An 18808-nucleotide genomic window follows, 5' to 3' on the forward strand; every position below is an offset into this window, starting at 1 on the left:
TTCTTGAAGTGTGGGGCCCATCACTGGACACAGTACTCCAGGTAAGGCATCATCATTGCCAAACAGAGTGCAAGAATCACTTCCTTCCATTTGCAAGTGACACTCCCAGTATGCTGTTGGCTGTTTCTGCAACAAGAGCATACTGTTGGCTCATATTCAGCTTCTGGTCTACTGTAACCTCCAGGTCTTTCTCTGCAGTACTTCAGGGTACTGCAGCATAGCCAATCATTTTCTAATCTGTTGCTGTGGAATAACTGGTGTAAATCTCTTCCATCTTAAATTTCTGTCTGAGCTGCAAATCAGGGCATTTTTACATGTGCTCTGGTGCATGGCAGCACTGGGCCTTTAATTAGTGAGCCATGCTAATTAAAAGCACCCCTGTCACGTGTATCAGCATTCCCACACTGAAAAAATGGTGGCAGGGCACTTTGACTTAAAGCTCATCAAACGTGTTTTATTTCAGTGTGCCCTGCCACCATTTTTTCAGCATGGGGACACTGATGCATATGATGTAGAAGGCTGCTAGAGTGCATCAATTTCTGTCCTTGAGTTTCTGTGCTTGATTAATCGAGTCTGCTCCAATGTGCTGATTTCCATCACATTAGAGCAGGCTCCCCACATGTCTGTAGGAGTCCATAGTGAGCATATAAAGAAGTAAATCTTGAAAAGTAGCTGAGGACTCTACTTCCTGCTAGCTGGGAAATTTTAGCTTCTCACATAAGGCTGCCTTCTGTCCAATCGAAGCTATGGGTTTAGGCAAATGAAATTAAGTATCTGGACCTTTCTAAAATCAGTCTTGATAATGTGAGCATTGACCTAGACACAAAGTTGTTAACCACATGGCTGGGCACCTGGAACAGCTTGCCATGCAAAGGGGCAGCAGCAACTTCTGGTTGCTGCTGCCACTAGTACAATTGCAGGGCTGCAGCAGCTGGTGTTTCTTTTCTGTCCCCACTCCCACCTCCCACCTGAAGTTGTTTTCCACCTGAATTTGAAATATTTTTTAAAAGAGGGGCCTATTCAATTTGTACCCATTTCTAGATCCTGTACAGCCACCCCAAGCAGAGGTTTCATCGCTGACCTGCAGTGTGGAAAAGAGAACAGCTTGCCTTATACTGGAAGAAGAATTTCTCAGTGTACTTTCTGCAGGTTTTGCTGCGAGTGAGGTGAGAACACAGCTGTGAGGTTAAACTATCCTCAGTTGCCTATTTGTCATTCTAGAGCAAATGATAACAGTGGAGTTATCAATGTGAACAGGGAATAACTGAGAGCAACATGTGACTCATGGCATAGACATCAAAGGCCTACAAGATGTGTCCAAAGCAAATTTATCAGAAAGGAACTTATTATCTATTTGTTCCATGTAACTTGTGATAGGCCTGGCATGCGGCAAGTGAGCACCAGCAAGAGAAGAACTGAAGATTCCTTTAAAAAACTCTCTACTATTTTGGTAGGAGTTTGATAGTGGAATATTATTATTTTTATTCTTTGTTTTGTTAAGAACATAAGCATGTCAGAAGTGCCATATTGGGTCAGATCAATGGTCCATCTAGCCCAGTATTCTGTATCCAACAGTGAAAGAAATGAATGCTATAGTGGGAGAGCATTAAACCAGGTATCTCTAGAGGTGGTCTATCCCCTATTCAGTATCTTCCCTGGCATTCCCCTTTATTAGTTTAGAGATGCCATATGAACCATCTCCAACTGTTATGTTCAATTGCCATTAATAGATCTATCATCCACAAATTCATCCAGTTGCTTTTTGAACCTGGCTATGCTGTCTGCCTCCACCACCTCCTGTGTCAATCAGTTTCAGAAGTTAACTACATGTTGCTTGCTTTATTTTGTTTGTTTTAAACCTGTCACCTACTAATTTCAGCGGGTGTCCCTTATTTCTAGTATTCTGGGACTTGGTGAACAACACTTCTCTGTTCACTTGGTCCACATCCTTCATGATTTTATTAGACCTTTATCATAGCCCCCTCAGGTTTCTCCTTTTCAAACAGAAGAGTCCTAGCCTTTTTAGTCTCTTTGTATGGCACCACTATCTTCTGGGAAGGGGGGCAGTGAAGACAGATGCAGGGAGGGGATAGCTGCCAATGTCAGAGGGAGGGAAGAAGTAGAGGAGAGAAGAGGAGGTTATTTTATCTCTGGTAAACAGCCTCTGACATAAGGGGGGAGGGGGAAGGGAGAGAGATTATCTCAGGTAAGCAGCACCTGCTTAGGGACAGGGGAAGGAGAAAGAAAGAGTAAGCAGCACTTGGTGTAGGGTCAGGGAGAAGAGAGGGAGAGAGGAAGGAGGGCAGCGGAGGGGACCAACAGCATGGCACTGGGCAGAAAAAGAAGTACGCTAGGCTGAGCTGCTCACCGCTGATCTGTGCTGTGGGCCATATCCAGTCATTTCAAGGATCAGACCTGGTCTGCGGTCCATAGCTTAAGCACTACTGTAATAGAAGATGCATCCACATCTTCTAGCTTGTTTTGAAAATCTGGGTATTCATGATCTCACTGCCTATGAAGGTACCTCACTTCAGAGGCTCCCGTACGAGAGAAGAGGAGACCAGGAAAAGGGAAAGCAGCAAGAGGAGAAGGTGGGATGTGGCATTGAGGGAAGAAGGATGGATTGGATAGGGTAGAGCAGAAACCTTGGCAAGAGTAAAAGATGTCTTAAGCAGGGGAAGCTGTAGAGCAGTGGTTCTCAACCTTTTTGGACTAAAGGTACCCCTTGACAGACTCAAGCTACCCTTTTATAGACTCAGGGCACATCTTGGAAAATGCCAGGGCTTTGTTTTCTCTCATTTTTGACTACAGAAAAATGATAGTGCAATTCTTCTGTCCAGAAGTACTCAGAAAGATCACAGCAGGTCAGAATGTTTTTGACAGTATGGATTCCTATTTGAAAACTCTGGGTTTATCTTGTGAGTCCTATGTGCATGCCTAACAGGGCTAACATTGTGTGGCATCCCAGGGCACTCTTGAAAGGATCTCAAGGCATCCCAGAGTGCTGTGGCATGATGGTTGAGAATCACTGCTGTAGAGAGACAGGACATGTAGACCCATGGGGTACCCGAGGGGCAGGAGGAGACCAGTGTAGAAGAAAAGGAGGTTTGTGAATGTCTCAGGAAGGAGAGTATAATGAATCTACCTCCACTGGAGAAGACTTAAACCCAGGTCCCAGTTGGAAATAGTCAAGGAGTAGGCTGAGTCATCCTTCAGAGCTACGGAAAGAGGGCCCTGCTTGTACAAGACCTTATAAGCTCAAAGCAGATAACAGTATGTTACCCAGACAGCAGTCTGCCTTGCTCTGCCTTTAGCTTACTTGGATCTTTTTTGTGATTCTGCCTTTTAGCTTCTGATCTTAGCTTCTGACTTCAGCTCTCCACACCTGGCATTGGTTCCTGACCTGGCTTGCCCCTGGACTCCACTTGCCTTATGACTTGGTTCCTGACCTCAGCTTCTGGACCTTGTCCTTGCTACACACATGACCTACCCTGACTGCCCACATCCCAGTCACTTAAAAAGAAAGGAAGAACTTTGAGGAAGGAATTCAAGGTGAGTCACTGTCAGAAAGTGCAAGCCAGGGAGAAGGTGTTGGAACAAGCTGGCAAAGCAAAGAGCAACAAGCCTTATGTCTGGCTAGGGCACAGCGAGAAGTCCTATGGCTTTGGAGAATTAAGTGATCTGGCTGCCAACAATTATAACATGTAGTGCACATGTAATTGAGGACTAAATTGAGAAGAGCTTGTCCTGTAGTAATTGCTGTTCCATGGAGCAGTTGATTAGGTTTGTATTTTTGTCAAAAATTAATGATATTTTAATTCTTAATACTCATTTTTAAAGAAAACACTGAAGTGTTAAATTATTTCTACCTGCTGCTATGGCACTTCATAGTTGTTATGGTCAGAAGGGACCTCAGTAGATCACTGAGTCCGACCCCCTGCCCTGGGCAGTTAAGAGTGCTGGGTTCATATGACCCCAGCCAGGTGTTTGTCCAGTCTCCTCGTAGAGTTCCCCAAGGTATGAGAGAGCACCATCTCCCTTGGAAGCCCATTCCAGATTCTGGCAACCCTTACCATAAAGAAGTTCTTCCTGATGTGTAACCTAAATCTGGTCTCTGTCAGTTTGTGGCCATTGCTCCTGGTTATTCCAGTGGGATGCCCTGGTAAACAGAGCATCTCTTATTTCTTACTCCCCTCCTCTCCTTCCCCTGCGCCCCCCCCCCCCGATTTGAATTTGTAAACAGCCCCAAGATCCCCTCTCAGCCTTCTCTTGTGAAGGCTGAAGAGATCCAGGTCCCTCAGTCTCTCCTCATAGGGGCTTACCTGCAGGCCCCTAACCATGCGAGTGGCCCTCCTCTGGACCCTCTCAAGGTTATCCACAACCCTCTTAAAGTGCGGCACCCAGAACTGGATGCAGTCCTTCAACTGTGGCTTGACTAATGCCACATAGAGAGGAAATATCACCTCCCTGGACCTGTTCGTGATGCACCTGCTAATGCATGATAGAGTGTAGTTAGCTTTACTGATTTTTTTTGTCACATTGATGGCTCAGATTCATCTTGGAGTCAACTATTACTCCAAGATCGCTTTCTGCTGCTGTGCTGCTGAGAAGGTCATCCCCCAGCCTATAGATGTGTTGGTGATTCCTTCTCCCTAGATGCAGCACTTTGCACTTGCTTTGTTGAACTGTATCCTATTCTTTTGAAAATACCATAAAATTGTGCTTCTTTTAATCCCTTCCAAGTGAAAATTACTTCAACATTTTTCAGAAAAATACTTCTGATGCTCAGTTGAGCAGTTCCCATTTCAACCAGTAGAGACAGTGAGCATGACTCCATTACTACGCAGTCATTACTGTGCACTCATTTTAGTACTTGTATTAGCAAGTACTAAACAAATGCGCAGTAACCAGAATTACTACAGAGTAGTGCCAATTTGGATAACACCAGTGAACATTTTTTAGGTGATGCTACTGTGCAGTAGCCTAATACTGCACAGTAGCATGTTAGCACTGTCCTTGGTGTGATGCACTACTATGCAGTATTTTTTGGCTACTGCAGAGTCAGCATCTGGTGTACATGCACCCAGTGATACAAAAATGAAATAAATGGCTATGTGGATGCGTGGAAACCAGTAGACGTAATATACCTTGTCTTTAGCAAGGCTTTTGATACGGTCTCCCACAGGATTCTTGCAAGCAAGCTGAGGAAGTATGGGTTGGATGAATGGACTGTAAGGTGGATAGAAAGCTGGCTGGATTGTCAGCCTCAATGGGTAGTAATAAATGCCTCAGTGTCTAGTTGGTGGCCAGTATCAAATGGAGTGCCCCAGGGGTCAGTCCTGGAGCCAGTTTTGTTCAACGTCTTTATTAATGTTCTGGAAGGTGGGATGGATTGCATCCTCAGCAAGGTTGTAGATGATGCCAAGCTGGCTGGTATAGTAGATACATTGGCAGGTAGGACTAGGATGCAGAGTGACCTAGACAAATTGGAGGATTGGGCCAAAAGGAATCTCCTGAGGTTCAACAAGGATGAGTGCAAAGTCCTGCACTTAGGAGGGAACAATCCCATGCACCAGTACAGGCTGGGAGCTGTCTGGCTGGGCAGCAGCTCTGCAGAAAAGGATCTGGGGATTACAGTGGACAATAAGATGGATATGGGTCAGCAGCATGCCCTTCACCAAGACCATTCTGAGAAGGATTCTGCTGCTGCACTGGGAGAAAAAGAGAAAAGTAAAATGATCATTTACTGTAAATATTTCCCAGTGCCAGCAAACCAGGTATACCTGGCTGATCCAGTTTGCCTCTCATTGGCCTTTGGAGTTAAAGGAAAGATGCATTGAGGGTAAGCTTACCAATGAACTGAGGCTGGGCCTTTGTTTTTGCATCTTCATTTTTATACCCACCAGATTAATTGGTGTATAATAAATGTGCCGTTCTCTCAACCTGATTGTGGATGCAGCTAAGAAATGCCAGAATCCAGGTTTACACCTTGAACTTCATTTACTGAAGCAATTTGTTCCTGCAGGAAAGAAGCATCTCTCTTGCAAATTTGGCCTGTAACAGATATCTAGAATGTATTTGAGAGTGCGGTGTTAATATATTAACATATATTATCTGCTGTTAATATATTAACATCTGAAAGTGGGGAAATAACAACTAAAGTAAAAAAAAACTGCAGTGACAAAGACTGTTGAGATCTTCAGGGAGATCTAATCAAGTCCAGTGAATTGGCAACTGCTTGAATTTCATTTGCCAATGCTGATAATCGGCATTACTTTGCATTTAAAGGAAAACATTAAAGTACTTATATTGGCGCAGGTTTTAAACATAGGAAAAGGACCTGTGTTCTGTCATTGGCCACTAAGTTAAAATCTAAATTCAGTGTATTAACTTCAACAGACACTGTTCTTCCTTTTACACTACTGCCTTGATGCTGGTGGGGCATTTCATGGCAGCCAGGGGCTCTTTGATCTCACATACTGTCATGCACAGTAGCAAAGCCAACACATAATGTGGCCCACCCATCTCTTTCTGTCCCTTCCCTCTTTTGTTACTTTCAGCAACCTGAAAGGAAATCTTACCATTGAGGATCTTGGGGACATAAGATGAAAAGTCAAAATCTGAGCTCCTTGGCACTGGAATGCAACCGGCACTTCATCCTCATGTACTCAAGCTTCCATATTGGCACTCACTACCATAGTTTCCAAGTGCCTCTTTCCTTGAGGGTGAAGTACATCCTGCCCTGCCCCTGCTGAAGTGCCCAAACAAAGAAGAATGCTGGCTCCTTCTGTCTTCCTCCAAAACCATGTAACAGACACATTTCTATTTTTTTAACCAGTGAAAGCTGAGATTCTTTTGTAATAAGCCTCCTGGAGGTGTGGGTTATAAGCAGGATGCCAAATGTTGTGATTCTCTTAATAAAATAATATGAGATGAATACCACTGATTCCTGCTGCTGTCAGAATGATCTATAAGTGCTCGGCTTCTCTGCACATCAGAACTTGCTTACGTAAATGTTTAGCTTTCAGCCTCCAGAACTTGAGCACTTTCTAAACGTCTGTATATGGCACATATGTGACACAAGTTGGCAAATGCCATAGTTTGTTTCAGAGCTGATAAATCTCTGTAGAATTTGTTCCTCTCTGTTGTAATGGAAGCCCTTATTTCTTAGCTAATTTGTAAGTATGTTTTATTAAGCAGTGGCACAGCAGAAAAGCTTATGTCAGACAAAGAAAAGCAGTAGTCTTAAAGAAACAAGAAAGAGGTGGAGAAGGAGGCCCAGAGAGAGGGTGAGGGGAGGGGAGTGGGCTGGGATTGCATTGAAAATTGCATTAATTGAATTTCATCCTGTAGTGGTGATTCACTCACTCTGAGATGAAGAAAAATAGCTTGTAACAAACTGGACTGGCTCTCCCACGCTGCACGGTGAGCTTATCATACATAATATTTTACTTGGTTTAGTGCATTTTAAATTTGGGTTTTTATATCTAATAGGCAATCAAGTTTGTTGAAAAAACAGGGCCATGGTAGGGGGCCGTGCCAGCTGTCTGAGTTCTCTGGTTCCTTCAGGAGCAGAGCTGATGCGATTCCAGGATTGTCCTTCTCTACTTCGTATATACATACGTGGTAGGGTGCGTGTGAAGTGGGCTCTATTCGATTTGGATCTGGAGTCAGCCTGAATTAGGAACAGTAATTCAATTTGTTGATTCAGTTTACTGTCCCTGATTTGATTCAGCTGAATCCGAATCTGAAGATTCGATGCTGATTTGGAGAATCAGTAATTCGGACATAGCCGCAGCTTTAGAAGTTTTTTCTACATACCATGTAGTAGCAGACACAGCTTGTGAATGCTGTGATGCTGGGGCATGTGGGTTGCCCACAGGAATGCGGAGGTGGGGGGGGCCCTCCATGTGCTTGGCAGCGAACCTGGAAGTGTACCAGAAGTACTTCTGAGTCCACCAGGGAACACGCAAAGCCCACCTCCTCATGCTCCCCCGGCTTGGTGATGAGCCGCAAGGGGACCCCAGGTGCCCCCCACCCACCCAGGAGGCACCAGTCGCTGAGCTGGAGAGGTGCAGAGGGGCCCCCCAGCGCGCTCCCCAGCAGACCCAGAAATGGACTGGAACTGCTTCTGGCCCACTTCTGGGTCTGCTGCCAAGCATGCTGGGGGGGACCCCCTGTGCTTCTGTGGGACACTCCATGCACCCCAGCATTGCAGCCTTCACAAGCCACCTGCTACCTAGAGGTATGTAGAAAAAACATTTAAGCTGTGTCTCTGTCCAAATCTTTCTGAATCTCTCCAAATCAATTTAGAAGGTTCCGATTTGATTCGGAGAGATTAAAGGGTCCTCTGATTCAATTCGGATTCAGAGATTCAGCCACTGAATTGGGGCAGATCTCTACCGAACTGAATCAAGGACTGAAGCTTCACACTGCATCTCTCCGCTCATCCACCATTTCCCATCCCGACTTCTTCAAGAGCGTAGTAGTGATGTGGAGGCCAGGTGTGAGTGGCTGCATTTCCAATCTACTCTCTGCCCATCAGTACTGTGAGGGAGAGGAAATGTTATTTCTGGGAGGTGAGGGCAAAGAAAGTTGTTCCTAACACTACTTAGAAAAGATGGCTGGAGGAAAAGTGTGTGCGACTGCAAACTAATTAAGTCATAAATCATGTTGGCCACTTTGCTGTGGGGCTGTTCTCCTTTCCTGAAGCCTCAGTCTGAACAAAAGCTTCTTTACCAGAAAATTCACTCTGCTTTCATAAAAAAGCAGGAGACTAATAGTTAAATGGAGTATACAACACTGATCTCATGCAATGGAATTTTTACAGGAGATACACATTTTAAAAGTTAGTAACAAGGTCTGTATGAAATGATTTAGCAGTTTGTACTATGTATCTTTAGTTCTGGTTTTTGGTTGGACAGTAACCTATTCAAACAAGATAAGACAGGATATAAAAAAAATGCCATTGATACTCAAATGTGTTAGGGCAGAGCTCATGCTTTAGTGTATATGGTTGAGATGCCAAGCTGGTCCTGGGAGCTAAATGAACTGATGATGATGTTATAGCAGGAGTCACAGCACTAGTGGAGTGGAGTGTGTGCATGAAACAGAGACCGGGACAGTGTGGAATTTTGCTCTGGGAGGCTCATGCCATGATGCCCACTTTCATTCTGAAGGATTTTGTGACCAGGGCACTGTGTCAGCCACACTGTGCTTGCTGTCTGCCTCTGGCTCTGATTAGAGTCAATGTTACAAGATAAGAGTTGCTCCCTAGGCAATGAGCATTGGTATTTGGCAGAGATTCAAGGGAGACAGGATTGCCCAGCCTGGTGCTTGACCCATTTATTCCAGCACGGGTATAAAAATAAAGCAAGTTAGACTTTGAATGTGCCCAAGGCTCCACAGACTGAGGTCTGGTCAAGACCCAAGTCGTTTCTCAATAGGGTCACTCCCAAAGCAGAGTAAGAAACAACTGTTATATAGTAGCTCCTGCAAAACCAGGTATAAAGGCCTCTGCACCCTTTTATATGTAGTCATTCAGCCATGAATTTCTCATGGGTGTTATTGGTCCCTGGGGAGGTGAAGTAAACTTGTGGGCATGATACAAAATGAATTGAAATGAAACCTTAAGGATTTCATAGACATTAGGGCTGGGAAGGGACCTTGGGAGATCATTGAGTCCAGCCCCCTGCCCAAAGGGCAGGAAGTCAGCTGGGGTCATAGGAACCCAGCAAGATAAGCATCCAATTTACTCTTGAAGGTGTTTAATGTAGGTGTTTGAACCACCTCCGCTGGCAGACTGTTCCAGACCTTGGGGGCTCGGACAGTAAAGAAATTCTTCCTTATGTCCAGCCTGAAACGGTCTCGCAGGAGTTTGTGACCATTCGACCTCATCATCCCTTGGGGCGCTCTGGTGAACAGACGTTCCCCCAGATCCTGGTGGTCACCCCTGATAAACTTCTAGGTGGCCACCAGCTGACCCCTGAGCCTGTGCTTTTCCAGGCTAAAGAGTCCCATGTCTCTCAGCCTATCATCGTAAGATCTGTTCTCCTGACCTCTGATCATGCGCGTGGCTCTCCTCTGGACTCTCTCAAGCTTCTCCACATCCTTTTTGAATTGTGGAGCCCAAAACTGGACTCGGTACTCCAGCTGCGGCCTCACCAAGGCCAAGTACAAGGGGCGAATGACGTCCTGGGATTTGCTCGAGAAGCATCTATGGATGCAAGCCAGCGTTTTGGTCGCTTTATTAGCCGCAGCATCGCATTGCAGGCTCATGTTCATCTTGTGGTCAATGATGACCCCCAAGTCTCTTTCTTCTGTAGTGCTATCCAACGTAGCACTGCCGAGCCTATAAGGATGCTGCAGGTTTTTCCTCCCAAGGTGGAGAACCTTGCATTTTTCCGTGTTAAACACCATCAGGTTCTCATCTGCCCATTTGCTGAGCTTGTCCAGGTCAGCCTGGATCACCCGCCTATCTTCTGGCGTGGATGCTTTGCCCCAAAGTTTGGTGTCATCGGCGAACTTGGCCAGTCCACTCCTGACTCCAATGTCCACATCATTAATGAAGATGTTGAACGGGATGGATCCCAGGTCAGAGCCTTGAGGGACCCCACTGGTCACAGGGCACCATGATGAGTGACTGCCATCAATCACAACCCTCTGGGTTTGACCACAAAGCCAATTTCCCAGCCAGCGGATCGTGGTGGAGCCAAGGCCACAACTGGGCAGTTTGGCCAAGAGGTGATCATGGGATACCAGATCAAAAGCTTTTTTGAAGTCAAGATATATGACATCAATCTCTTCTCCCTTGTCCAGGTGATAGGTCACCTGGTCATAGAAGGAAATGAGATTGGTCAAACAAGACCTATCTGCAACAAACCCGTGCTGGCTATCCCTTAGGATGTTAGCCTGGGCCAGTCCATCAAGGATGGCCTCCTTAATAAACTTTTCTAAGATCTTCCCCAGGATAGAAGTCAGGCTAATGGGCCTGTAGTTAGCCGGATCCACTCTCCTCCCTTTCTTGAAGATCGGCACCACATTGGCCTTCTTCCAGTCTTCTGGCACTACACCAGAGCACCAGGAGTTTTCAAAGATCCACGCCAGGGGCTGGGCTATGACGCTCGCCAGCTCCTTGAGTACCCTGGGGTGCAGATTGTCAGGGCCGGCTGAGTTGAAGGTATCCAGCTTCTCAAGGTGTTCCTTCACGAAATCAGCATTTATGGAGGGTAGGGGACCCCATCACCCGGATCTCCCTGTCCCATAGCAGGCATGGGCGTCCCATGGGACTGATGAAAGACGGACGCAAAGTACCTATTTAATAGGTTGGCTTTTTCCTGGGTGTCAGTTGCCAGTTGCCCCATCTGGTTTAGCAGGGGTCCAATGTTGCCCTTGCTTTTCCTCTGGCTCCCCACATATCTGAAAAAGGGCTTTTTGTTGTCCTTGATGCTTGAAGCTAGTTGGAGTTCAGTGGCAGCCTTGGCTTTCCTGGTTTGCTCCCTGCAGGACCGGACCAGCACAGAATAATCCTCCTTGGAGGTGAATCCCGTCCTCCATCCTTTGTAGGCTTTCCTTTTTAGCCGCAGGAGGTCCGCTAGGTCCCTGGAGAGCCAGGAGGGCTGCTGTGCCTTCTTGCTGCCTTTCCTCCATGTTGGAATAGATTTAGCTTGTGCATTGAGGATCGCTTCCTTGAGAAGCAACCACTCTTCTTGAACTCCCATCTCCCTGGGGTCATGGTCCCTAAAGGCCTGACCGATAAGCCTCTTGAGCTTGTCAAAGTCGGCTTTTCTGAAGTCAAGGGCTTCTGTGTTGCTGACTGACTTGCCAGCTTTAGGGCGGATGGTGAAGGTGATCAGCTCATGGTCGCTGTCACTCAGCTTCCCATCGATCACTAGGTTGCCGATTAGGTCGTTCCCCGTAGCCAGTACCAGGTCGAGCAGCGCTTTGCCTCTCATTGGCCCATAGACTTCTTGAGTCAGGTAGAGGTCATCCACGCACGAGAGAAAGCTTTGCGACCGCTCGGATTTTGCTGAGTGATCTTCCCACGAGATGTCCGGGTAATTGAAGTCACCCATGACAACCAAGGTCCTGGAGCAAGCGGCCTCAGTCAGTTCCCGGGTGAACTCCTGGTCAAGCTCAGGACTTTGGGTGGGAGGTCTGTAGTAGATTCCCACCGTTGTGTCCCCTGTGCTGTATTCCCCACAAATTTTTACCCAGAGGGTCTCTAGCTGTCCATGCTGGTCACCAACATCAGCTTGCAGGGACATGTAGCTTTCCTTCACAGAGAGAGCTACACCCCCGCCCCTTTTGTCAACACAATCCCTCCTGTACAGGGTATAGCCCTCTATACCCGTGGTCCAGTCATGGGTGGAGTCCCACCAGGTCTCCGTTATCCCAATGACGTCATAATTCTTTGCACTGAGCAGGAGGACAAGCTCCTCCTGCTTGTTGCCCAGGCTCCTGGCATTAGTGTACAGGCAGGCAAGTGTGCCCTTGGGGGCTCTTGCCTTGCCCACAGATTGTGCCAGGGCTGGGGCAGGGGTGGGCTCCCTTAAGTGCCTTGGTCTGCTGGCTTTGCAAGGGTTGCTCAGCGGGCCAGCAGTGGCAGTAGTCCTCCCATCCCCCAGTGGGCTTAGTTTAAAGCCCGGTGGAGCAGGTCAGCCAGTCTGGCTGAGAAGAGCCTCCTCCCCAGGGGAGAGAGGTGGAGGCCATCTCTTCCCAGCAGGTCGCTGCCTCTCTCACCAAAGAGCGGGCTGTGGTCATGGAAGCCAAAGCCTTCCCGATGACACCAGCTCTGCAGTCTTTGGTTCACTGTGTGGATCCTCCTCTCCCTCTTCAGCCCATAGCCTGAGACTGGGAGGATCAACGAAAACACCACCTGAGCTCCCAGACTCCTAAGCCCCGCTCCCAAATCCCTGTAGCACCTCATGACCTGGCTGGGGGTGCTCCGAGCCGTGTCATTGGTGCCCACGTGAATAAGGAGCATGGGGTAGTGGTCTGTGGGCCGGAGGAGCCGCGGGATCCTCTCCGCAATGTCTTGGATGCGGGCCCCCCGGAAGCAGCAGACTTCCCGGGCTAAGGGTCGGGGTGGCAGATTGCCCCCTCAGTGCCCCGCAGGATGGAGTCTCCCATAACAAACACCTTTTGCTTTGACTTGGGGAGAGCGGGGCCAGTAGCTGCGGTCGAGCCTGGGTTGCCTGCGGGAGCTGGCAACTGAGCAGGCTCTGCTGGGGCTGCAAGAGGTGCGAACCTGTTGCTAAGCTCTGGCGAGAGAGGGGCCTTGGTGCGGCGGGCCTTAGGGCCCTTGACCACCTTGGTCCATGCCCCTGACTGGGCAGAGCGGGAGGTCCCAGAGTCCTCCTTAGTCATGGAGGGAGATGGTGCTCTACCCTGCGGCTCCCGGGGGAGAAGGGCCTGGCAGTAGGAGTCTATCTCCTGCTCGCAGTCCCTGATGGCACGCAGTCTCTGGACTGTGGCCTGGAGCTCCTCCAGCTGGCGCGCCAGAGACCCCAGTAGGGAGCAGACCCTGCAAGGGGAGGTGGCCATGCTCCCGGGCCCCAGAGCCTGAAAAAGGGACAGGCAGCCCCCGCAGCCAAGAGCCAGGGGCTCCGTCTGCGTGGAGCCCAGAACCATGGGCTCCGTCTGGGCGGCCGTCTCTGAGGTGCCCAGTGGGGGGGGCCGCAGAGCCCGAGGGGACCCTCGGGGTGCGGTGCGTGCCCATCCGTGTCATGCCTCTGGTAGGCTGGCTACGGCTGGGGCTGACTACTCTGCGGGGGTCGCAGGCAGGGTCTCGTGCCCTCCCGCGCCCTCTCCTGCGCGAACTCCGCGCTAACTCGAGCGCCTGTTTACGCAGCCTGTTTGCGCGGCTCCGGTCGCGGGGGTCCCTGGGGGGCTGGGCCAAGTAGGGGCCTGGGCAGGGGCTTGACCCAGCCCGGCTCCAGGCAGCCGCCTCCTCCCAGGGAGCAAGGAGTTAACCTCTTCCCTCCACGAGCCCGCTTACCTCCGGCTGTGCTGGGAGTCGGCAGGGGGCTCTGCGGCTGCTGAGGGGGTGTCTGGGGTGCTTCGGGGGAGCGGGGGCACAGCAGGCTTCACCCACGCATCTCTCACTGCTCCAGAGCCTAAGATTTGTGCTGATCTTTCACATCTGGAGCTCATCAGCACTGGACTGTGGCCTGTTTGCTGTTCAGTTTGATAGCACTGGAGGGGACAAAGGCTATAGGCAGTTGTTACCTCTGAAATGAATACAGCCTGTTCCCCTCACCCCACCCCACCGTTGTTACTGATGCTTGATTGAATGTGTCAGCATGCTGCATTTCCAGCAGCATGGACATCAATGGGAACACGGCTGAGGGAAGGGTCCTTACATAACAAATAGGTGATATTAAAAGCTGTTCATGGAGCTACTTTTAGGTGTCATATTTCAGAAATAATTCACTAACATGGAAAGCTCCAGAGATGGCCACACACAACTCTTTTTAAAAATCTAGATTAAATTTGTTTTATGATTTTTACCTATTGCTTAAGATGACTAATTTCCATTTGTGGAGTAGTAGCAACCCTGGATGACAAGTTATTTACTGCCTGTCAGGCTGTAAAACCAGTATGAAACACCCAGGGCTGGAAAATCATTTGTCCTAAACCTTCAGTGAAAATCCACAGAGCTGGATCTGTCTATAAGAATCAGGGAAGGGTCAGAACAATTTACTGCCCAAACAGGGCCTTTCACGTTATGGGACATTGTGGGTTCTGAATCACTGGAATCTACTCTGAAGTTTATTAATTAGTGTATTTATGGCAAAGACATGGCTCATATCCTGCTTGCTTTACCCTCATAAATAGCTTCCTGGGCTGTAATAAGATCACTTGTTTAAACAAACCAAGTAGAGGATTGGTAGACTAGACTGACTCCTGTACAAGTCCTGTACAAGTGCCTGCTGCAGCTTGGGAAAGCCAGCTCTTTTGTGAGGTCAGCATTGTAGAAAAACTTGCTGTCATTCTTGTTGACCCCTTTGGAGCTGCTTTTTTCCACTTCAGCCTGCAGGGATTTGTCCTTCTGAACCCACCTCATGGAAACAGCTGGGCATTAATATTAGTTTAAATGCTGTAGGGTCTCTGGTCTTTTCAAAGTTGAAGCACTTCATCTGAGATCTTATGAGTGGAGACGATATTGTGCACATGCACTTAAATGAGAAGTTCTGTTGGCCTTATTAATTTACTTTAGCAGTGGTTTCGAGAATGAGTTTTAAAAAGGCTGGACCAAGAGTAGGAATTTGGAGAAGGCTAAACCCTCGACTATTGCTCTAAGTTATGACCCATTTTTAGTCCCAGTGAAATTGCAATGGTTGTAGTAGACTCTTCTCCCTGGAGCATGTTCTACATTACATCTCTAGGCAGGTGCCACCTCTATTAGGAATGGTTCTGGTTTTATATGCAGAGCAAAACAAACACCTGTCCTCCCAATCCTTTTTCAGGGTGCTCCTTCCTAGCATTCCCTTCTGTAAATTCTATGTGCTTGATTCTCCATCATGTCTATAACTGAAAAAGAGCCCCTGCTGTACAGTACACCTTGGTCAGACCCTCAGTTGATAGAAATCATCATAGCTCCATTTAAAAACTAGTGGGACCATGATGATTTACACTGGTATCTGGTCCTCTATCTATATCTCTTCATTTATAAATACTTTTCTATTAATTTTGCTTTTTCCAAACTGATGCTTCTTCCCTTTGCTGTAAGATATGGCTTTATTATGCCCTCTTCTTGCCCACACCCTCTCCACCTGTCATTATTCTAAGAAAGCCAAGTCCCTGAATAGTGCATTCCCTTGGTATTCAGTGCTCACAAAGCAGGGAGGCCTCTCTCCTACTCCTGAATTGCTCCAGCTTGACCCCATGTGCTGAGCAACAAAAGCCTATGATCCTGGGTAACATCCTCCAAGCTTCTGGGACTAGTCTGCTTTGCATTGTTAGCTTGTGTTCAACTCTGAGTTGTGTGTCTAACACCCAACTGCCACCTACATACAAACCTCTCTAGCTCAGATAAAGTGGAAGTTTGAGGCTTAGGTCCCCAACATGTTGGGATAAAAGGGTGTGAGCATGCCAGTACTGCTTAAACCTGAGCTTGTAAATTGTCAATCTAGTCACTTTGTATAACTGCCATGTGGTCACTCTTGCTTAAAATAGCCAAACTAGAGTGTAGTAGCACATGGCACTAACTCAACCTTGTCTACCTGTTACTATGAAGACAAATCCTTGAAGACCACAACACAATTCAGTGGACGATAAATACCTGTCACCACTTTTTTCCATTCACTAGAAAGAGGCATTCAGGTGGCCTTCTGAAAGCAACGAAAGACTTGGAATCCTTCCAGTTTGCACTGCAGAGCTGAAAATACCAGTAGTCCTCTACCTCTTACTGTATCTTGGGTGCCTGGAATTTGTATACATAGTGCATTTATTTATAATAAAGTCTCACCATTAACTTGGATAGAAAATTATGTTTTGGGAGATGACTCATAACTTTTGAATAGCTGTGGTTCAATAGTACTGCATGTAGCCCTGGGGCCAGAAGTGAGAGTGGAGCATGGCTGAAAAGTGCCATTAGCAACTTAGGACACTTGTGCATGCCACACCATCTAATCCTCGTTAACTTAATGAACATTTAAACATTTTAAACTTGTTTTTTTTGGTGTATTGTGTTTGCGTTTTCACCACTAGGCTTTCAAATGAATTGAGCCCAGTGTGCAATTCCCCTAAATTCCAGCAGGGGGGAGGCAAATGCCAATCTGGCTCCCCCTGCTCCCACCAGCTCAGTAAAGCAAAATCCCTGACATTTGGTCAGGGCAGGAGGGGCAGCAGGGGCAGAGGCTGCAACAGGGCAGCAGGGTTGGGGCTGCCTTGAGAGCAGTGGGAAACTGGCCAGCTGGACAGCACAGGGGCTGGTGGCCATGTTTGCAGGGACTGAGTGGCCAGGAGATGCTGCCCAGGGGTAAGGAGGGGGAAAGGGGGCCATGGCCAGGTTGCCTGGCATGGCTCAGTGCAGCAGTCCCATCCCAGTGTGGGGGGTGCCACAAGCATCCCCTCCTCTTCCCTCCAGCCTGTGCTGGGGTTGGACACACTCTGCCACCACCTGCATGAGACAGAGCCACTGCGCTCTGGGCCAGTCAGGATGGGAACAGCTGGGGCCCCCTCAGCAGGTGAATCTCCGAATCAGCCAGGCCAGGCCCATCCCCTGCCCCTCTCCCAGCCTGGCAATGGCTGCCCCAGCTGCCGGCACTTGTAAAAAAACCAAACAAAAAAAAACCTGGCTTACCAGGTGCCCCCAGCCCTCCCATGGGTGCCCTGCCTGGGCCAGCTCTAGCTTTTTAAGAAGAAAAAAACCCCCCACCCCCTGGAATCACTGCTTTTGCCAGCAGGAGGCGATCCCTGTTGTCTCTCATTGCCCAACACCACGTGGGGAGCTCTACACAAGCCACTGCAGTGAGTCCCAGGGCTTTTCTTGGGGTTTTTTTTTCTTAAAGGGCTGGAGCTGGCCTGGCCAGGGCACCTGTGGGGGGGCCAGGGGAGCAGGGGGTGTTGGGGGGCCTGGCAGGGGTCCCCCCATTGATCCCTCCCCCAGCCCCCCTTCCCTGCCCCTAGTACTTACTAGCTTGGAGTCAGGTGCAGCTCCCTGCTGCAGCCACCAGGGACTGCCTGAATCATCAAAGCGCTCTGATACTTTTCCAAAGATTTGGAGAGCTTTGAATCTATTCAGACCTTTTAAAGTGGTCCCCTGATTCAATTCAGAGATTCGGCCAGCAAATCTGCCCGAATTGCCTCCAAATCGAATCACCATCTGAAGCTTCACACAACCCTGTGGGAGTGCAGGGCACTGGCAGGACCAGGGGGCTGTGGGTCAGGAGTGATGGGCACCATCATGGCCCAGTGGGGCAGAGCACTGTGGTTTGGGAGTGGGGGGCACTGGCAGGGCTGGGGTCAGTGGGTAAGGAGTTAGGAGCAGTAGCAGGGCCAAGGGTGGGGGCTATGGCTTGGCATTGAGGGGCAACAGCATGTCGCTGCCCTTCCCCCCATCACCCTCTCCCTGAATCACAGGAATACAGTCCCAGCATCCCCCGGCTCTCCGGGCTTGGTACAGTTTCTGTGGGGACCCCTGACAGATCCACGGATCACTGTCTTGTCTCGGGGACTCCAGCTGCATAGTGTCCTTCCTCCATCAAGCCAGGCAGGGGAGAGTTTCTTAGCACTTGTGTGTGTACTTCTTACAAATCTCTCAGGTGCAATACAGCTGCAGGTCCCCTGTCTGCCTGCCTTCTTTGTTGGGAAGAAGCAAAAATGCCTGCCTCTGGGTGGGATGGGGGGATGAAAACCCCTCAGCTTCTTTTGCTCCCTGGAGAACAAAAAGAGGGAGTTTGCCCCAGAAGGTGCTAATTGCCCTCTTTGAAATGTAAAAACTTTCCACAAAAAGGAAAACAACCCCATGGGCACTGTATTCAGTCAGGGGGAGGGGAAGAGTAGGGAGTGAAGGTGCTGCTTTCACCCTGGCCAGGGAAAGACTGGGGTGGGGAGGGGAGGGGGTGAGGATGTGGGTCTGGCTGTGACCTGAGACTGTGCAATCATGAGTGGCGGCAGCACAAGGGCCCGTTGAATGGGGGGAGAGGGGGGGACACAGAGTTGGCTGGTGTTGGTCTCTGTTGCCTGCCTGCCGCTTCTGCTCTCTGCCCCATGGGCCAGGGGTTGCCCTCCCTGCTTTTCTTAGCTTTTTCACTGCTCTCTGGCCACAAAAGTGAGTGGCTCCTGATTTCTTATGAGGAAT

At 48.7% G+C, this 18808-nt stretch overlaps 1 protein-coding gene across 1 annotated transcript in view; it reads left to right on the forward strand.

Moving 5' to 3' along the window:
• Nucleotides 1-5387: 5387 nt before the first annotated feature.
• The window catches only part of LOC149871326 (ribonuclease inhibitor-like), a 32284-nt gene continuing 18863 nt past the window's right edge, over nt 5388-18808 (forward strand). The window contains exons 1-2 of the mRNA XM_090034609.1: nt 5388-5454; nt 7389-7425. Coding sequence (XP_089890735.1) covers nt 5388-5454; nt 7389-7425 — 104 coding nt within the window. The remainder of the gene's footprint in view (nt 5455-7388; nt 7426-18808) is intronic.

Source organism: Crocodylus siamensis, chromosome 2, assembly GCF_052110815.1.
Source record: "Crocodylus siamensis isolate JL-2025a chromosome 2, ASM5211081v1, whole genome shotgun sequence".
Lineage (NCBI taxonomy): Eukaryota > Metazoa > Chordata > Crocodylia > Crocodylidae > Crocodylus > Crocodylus siamensis.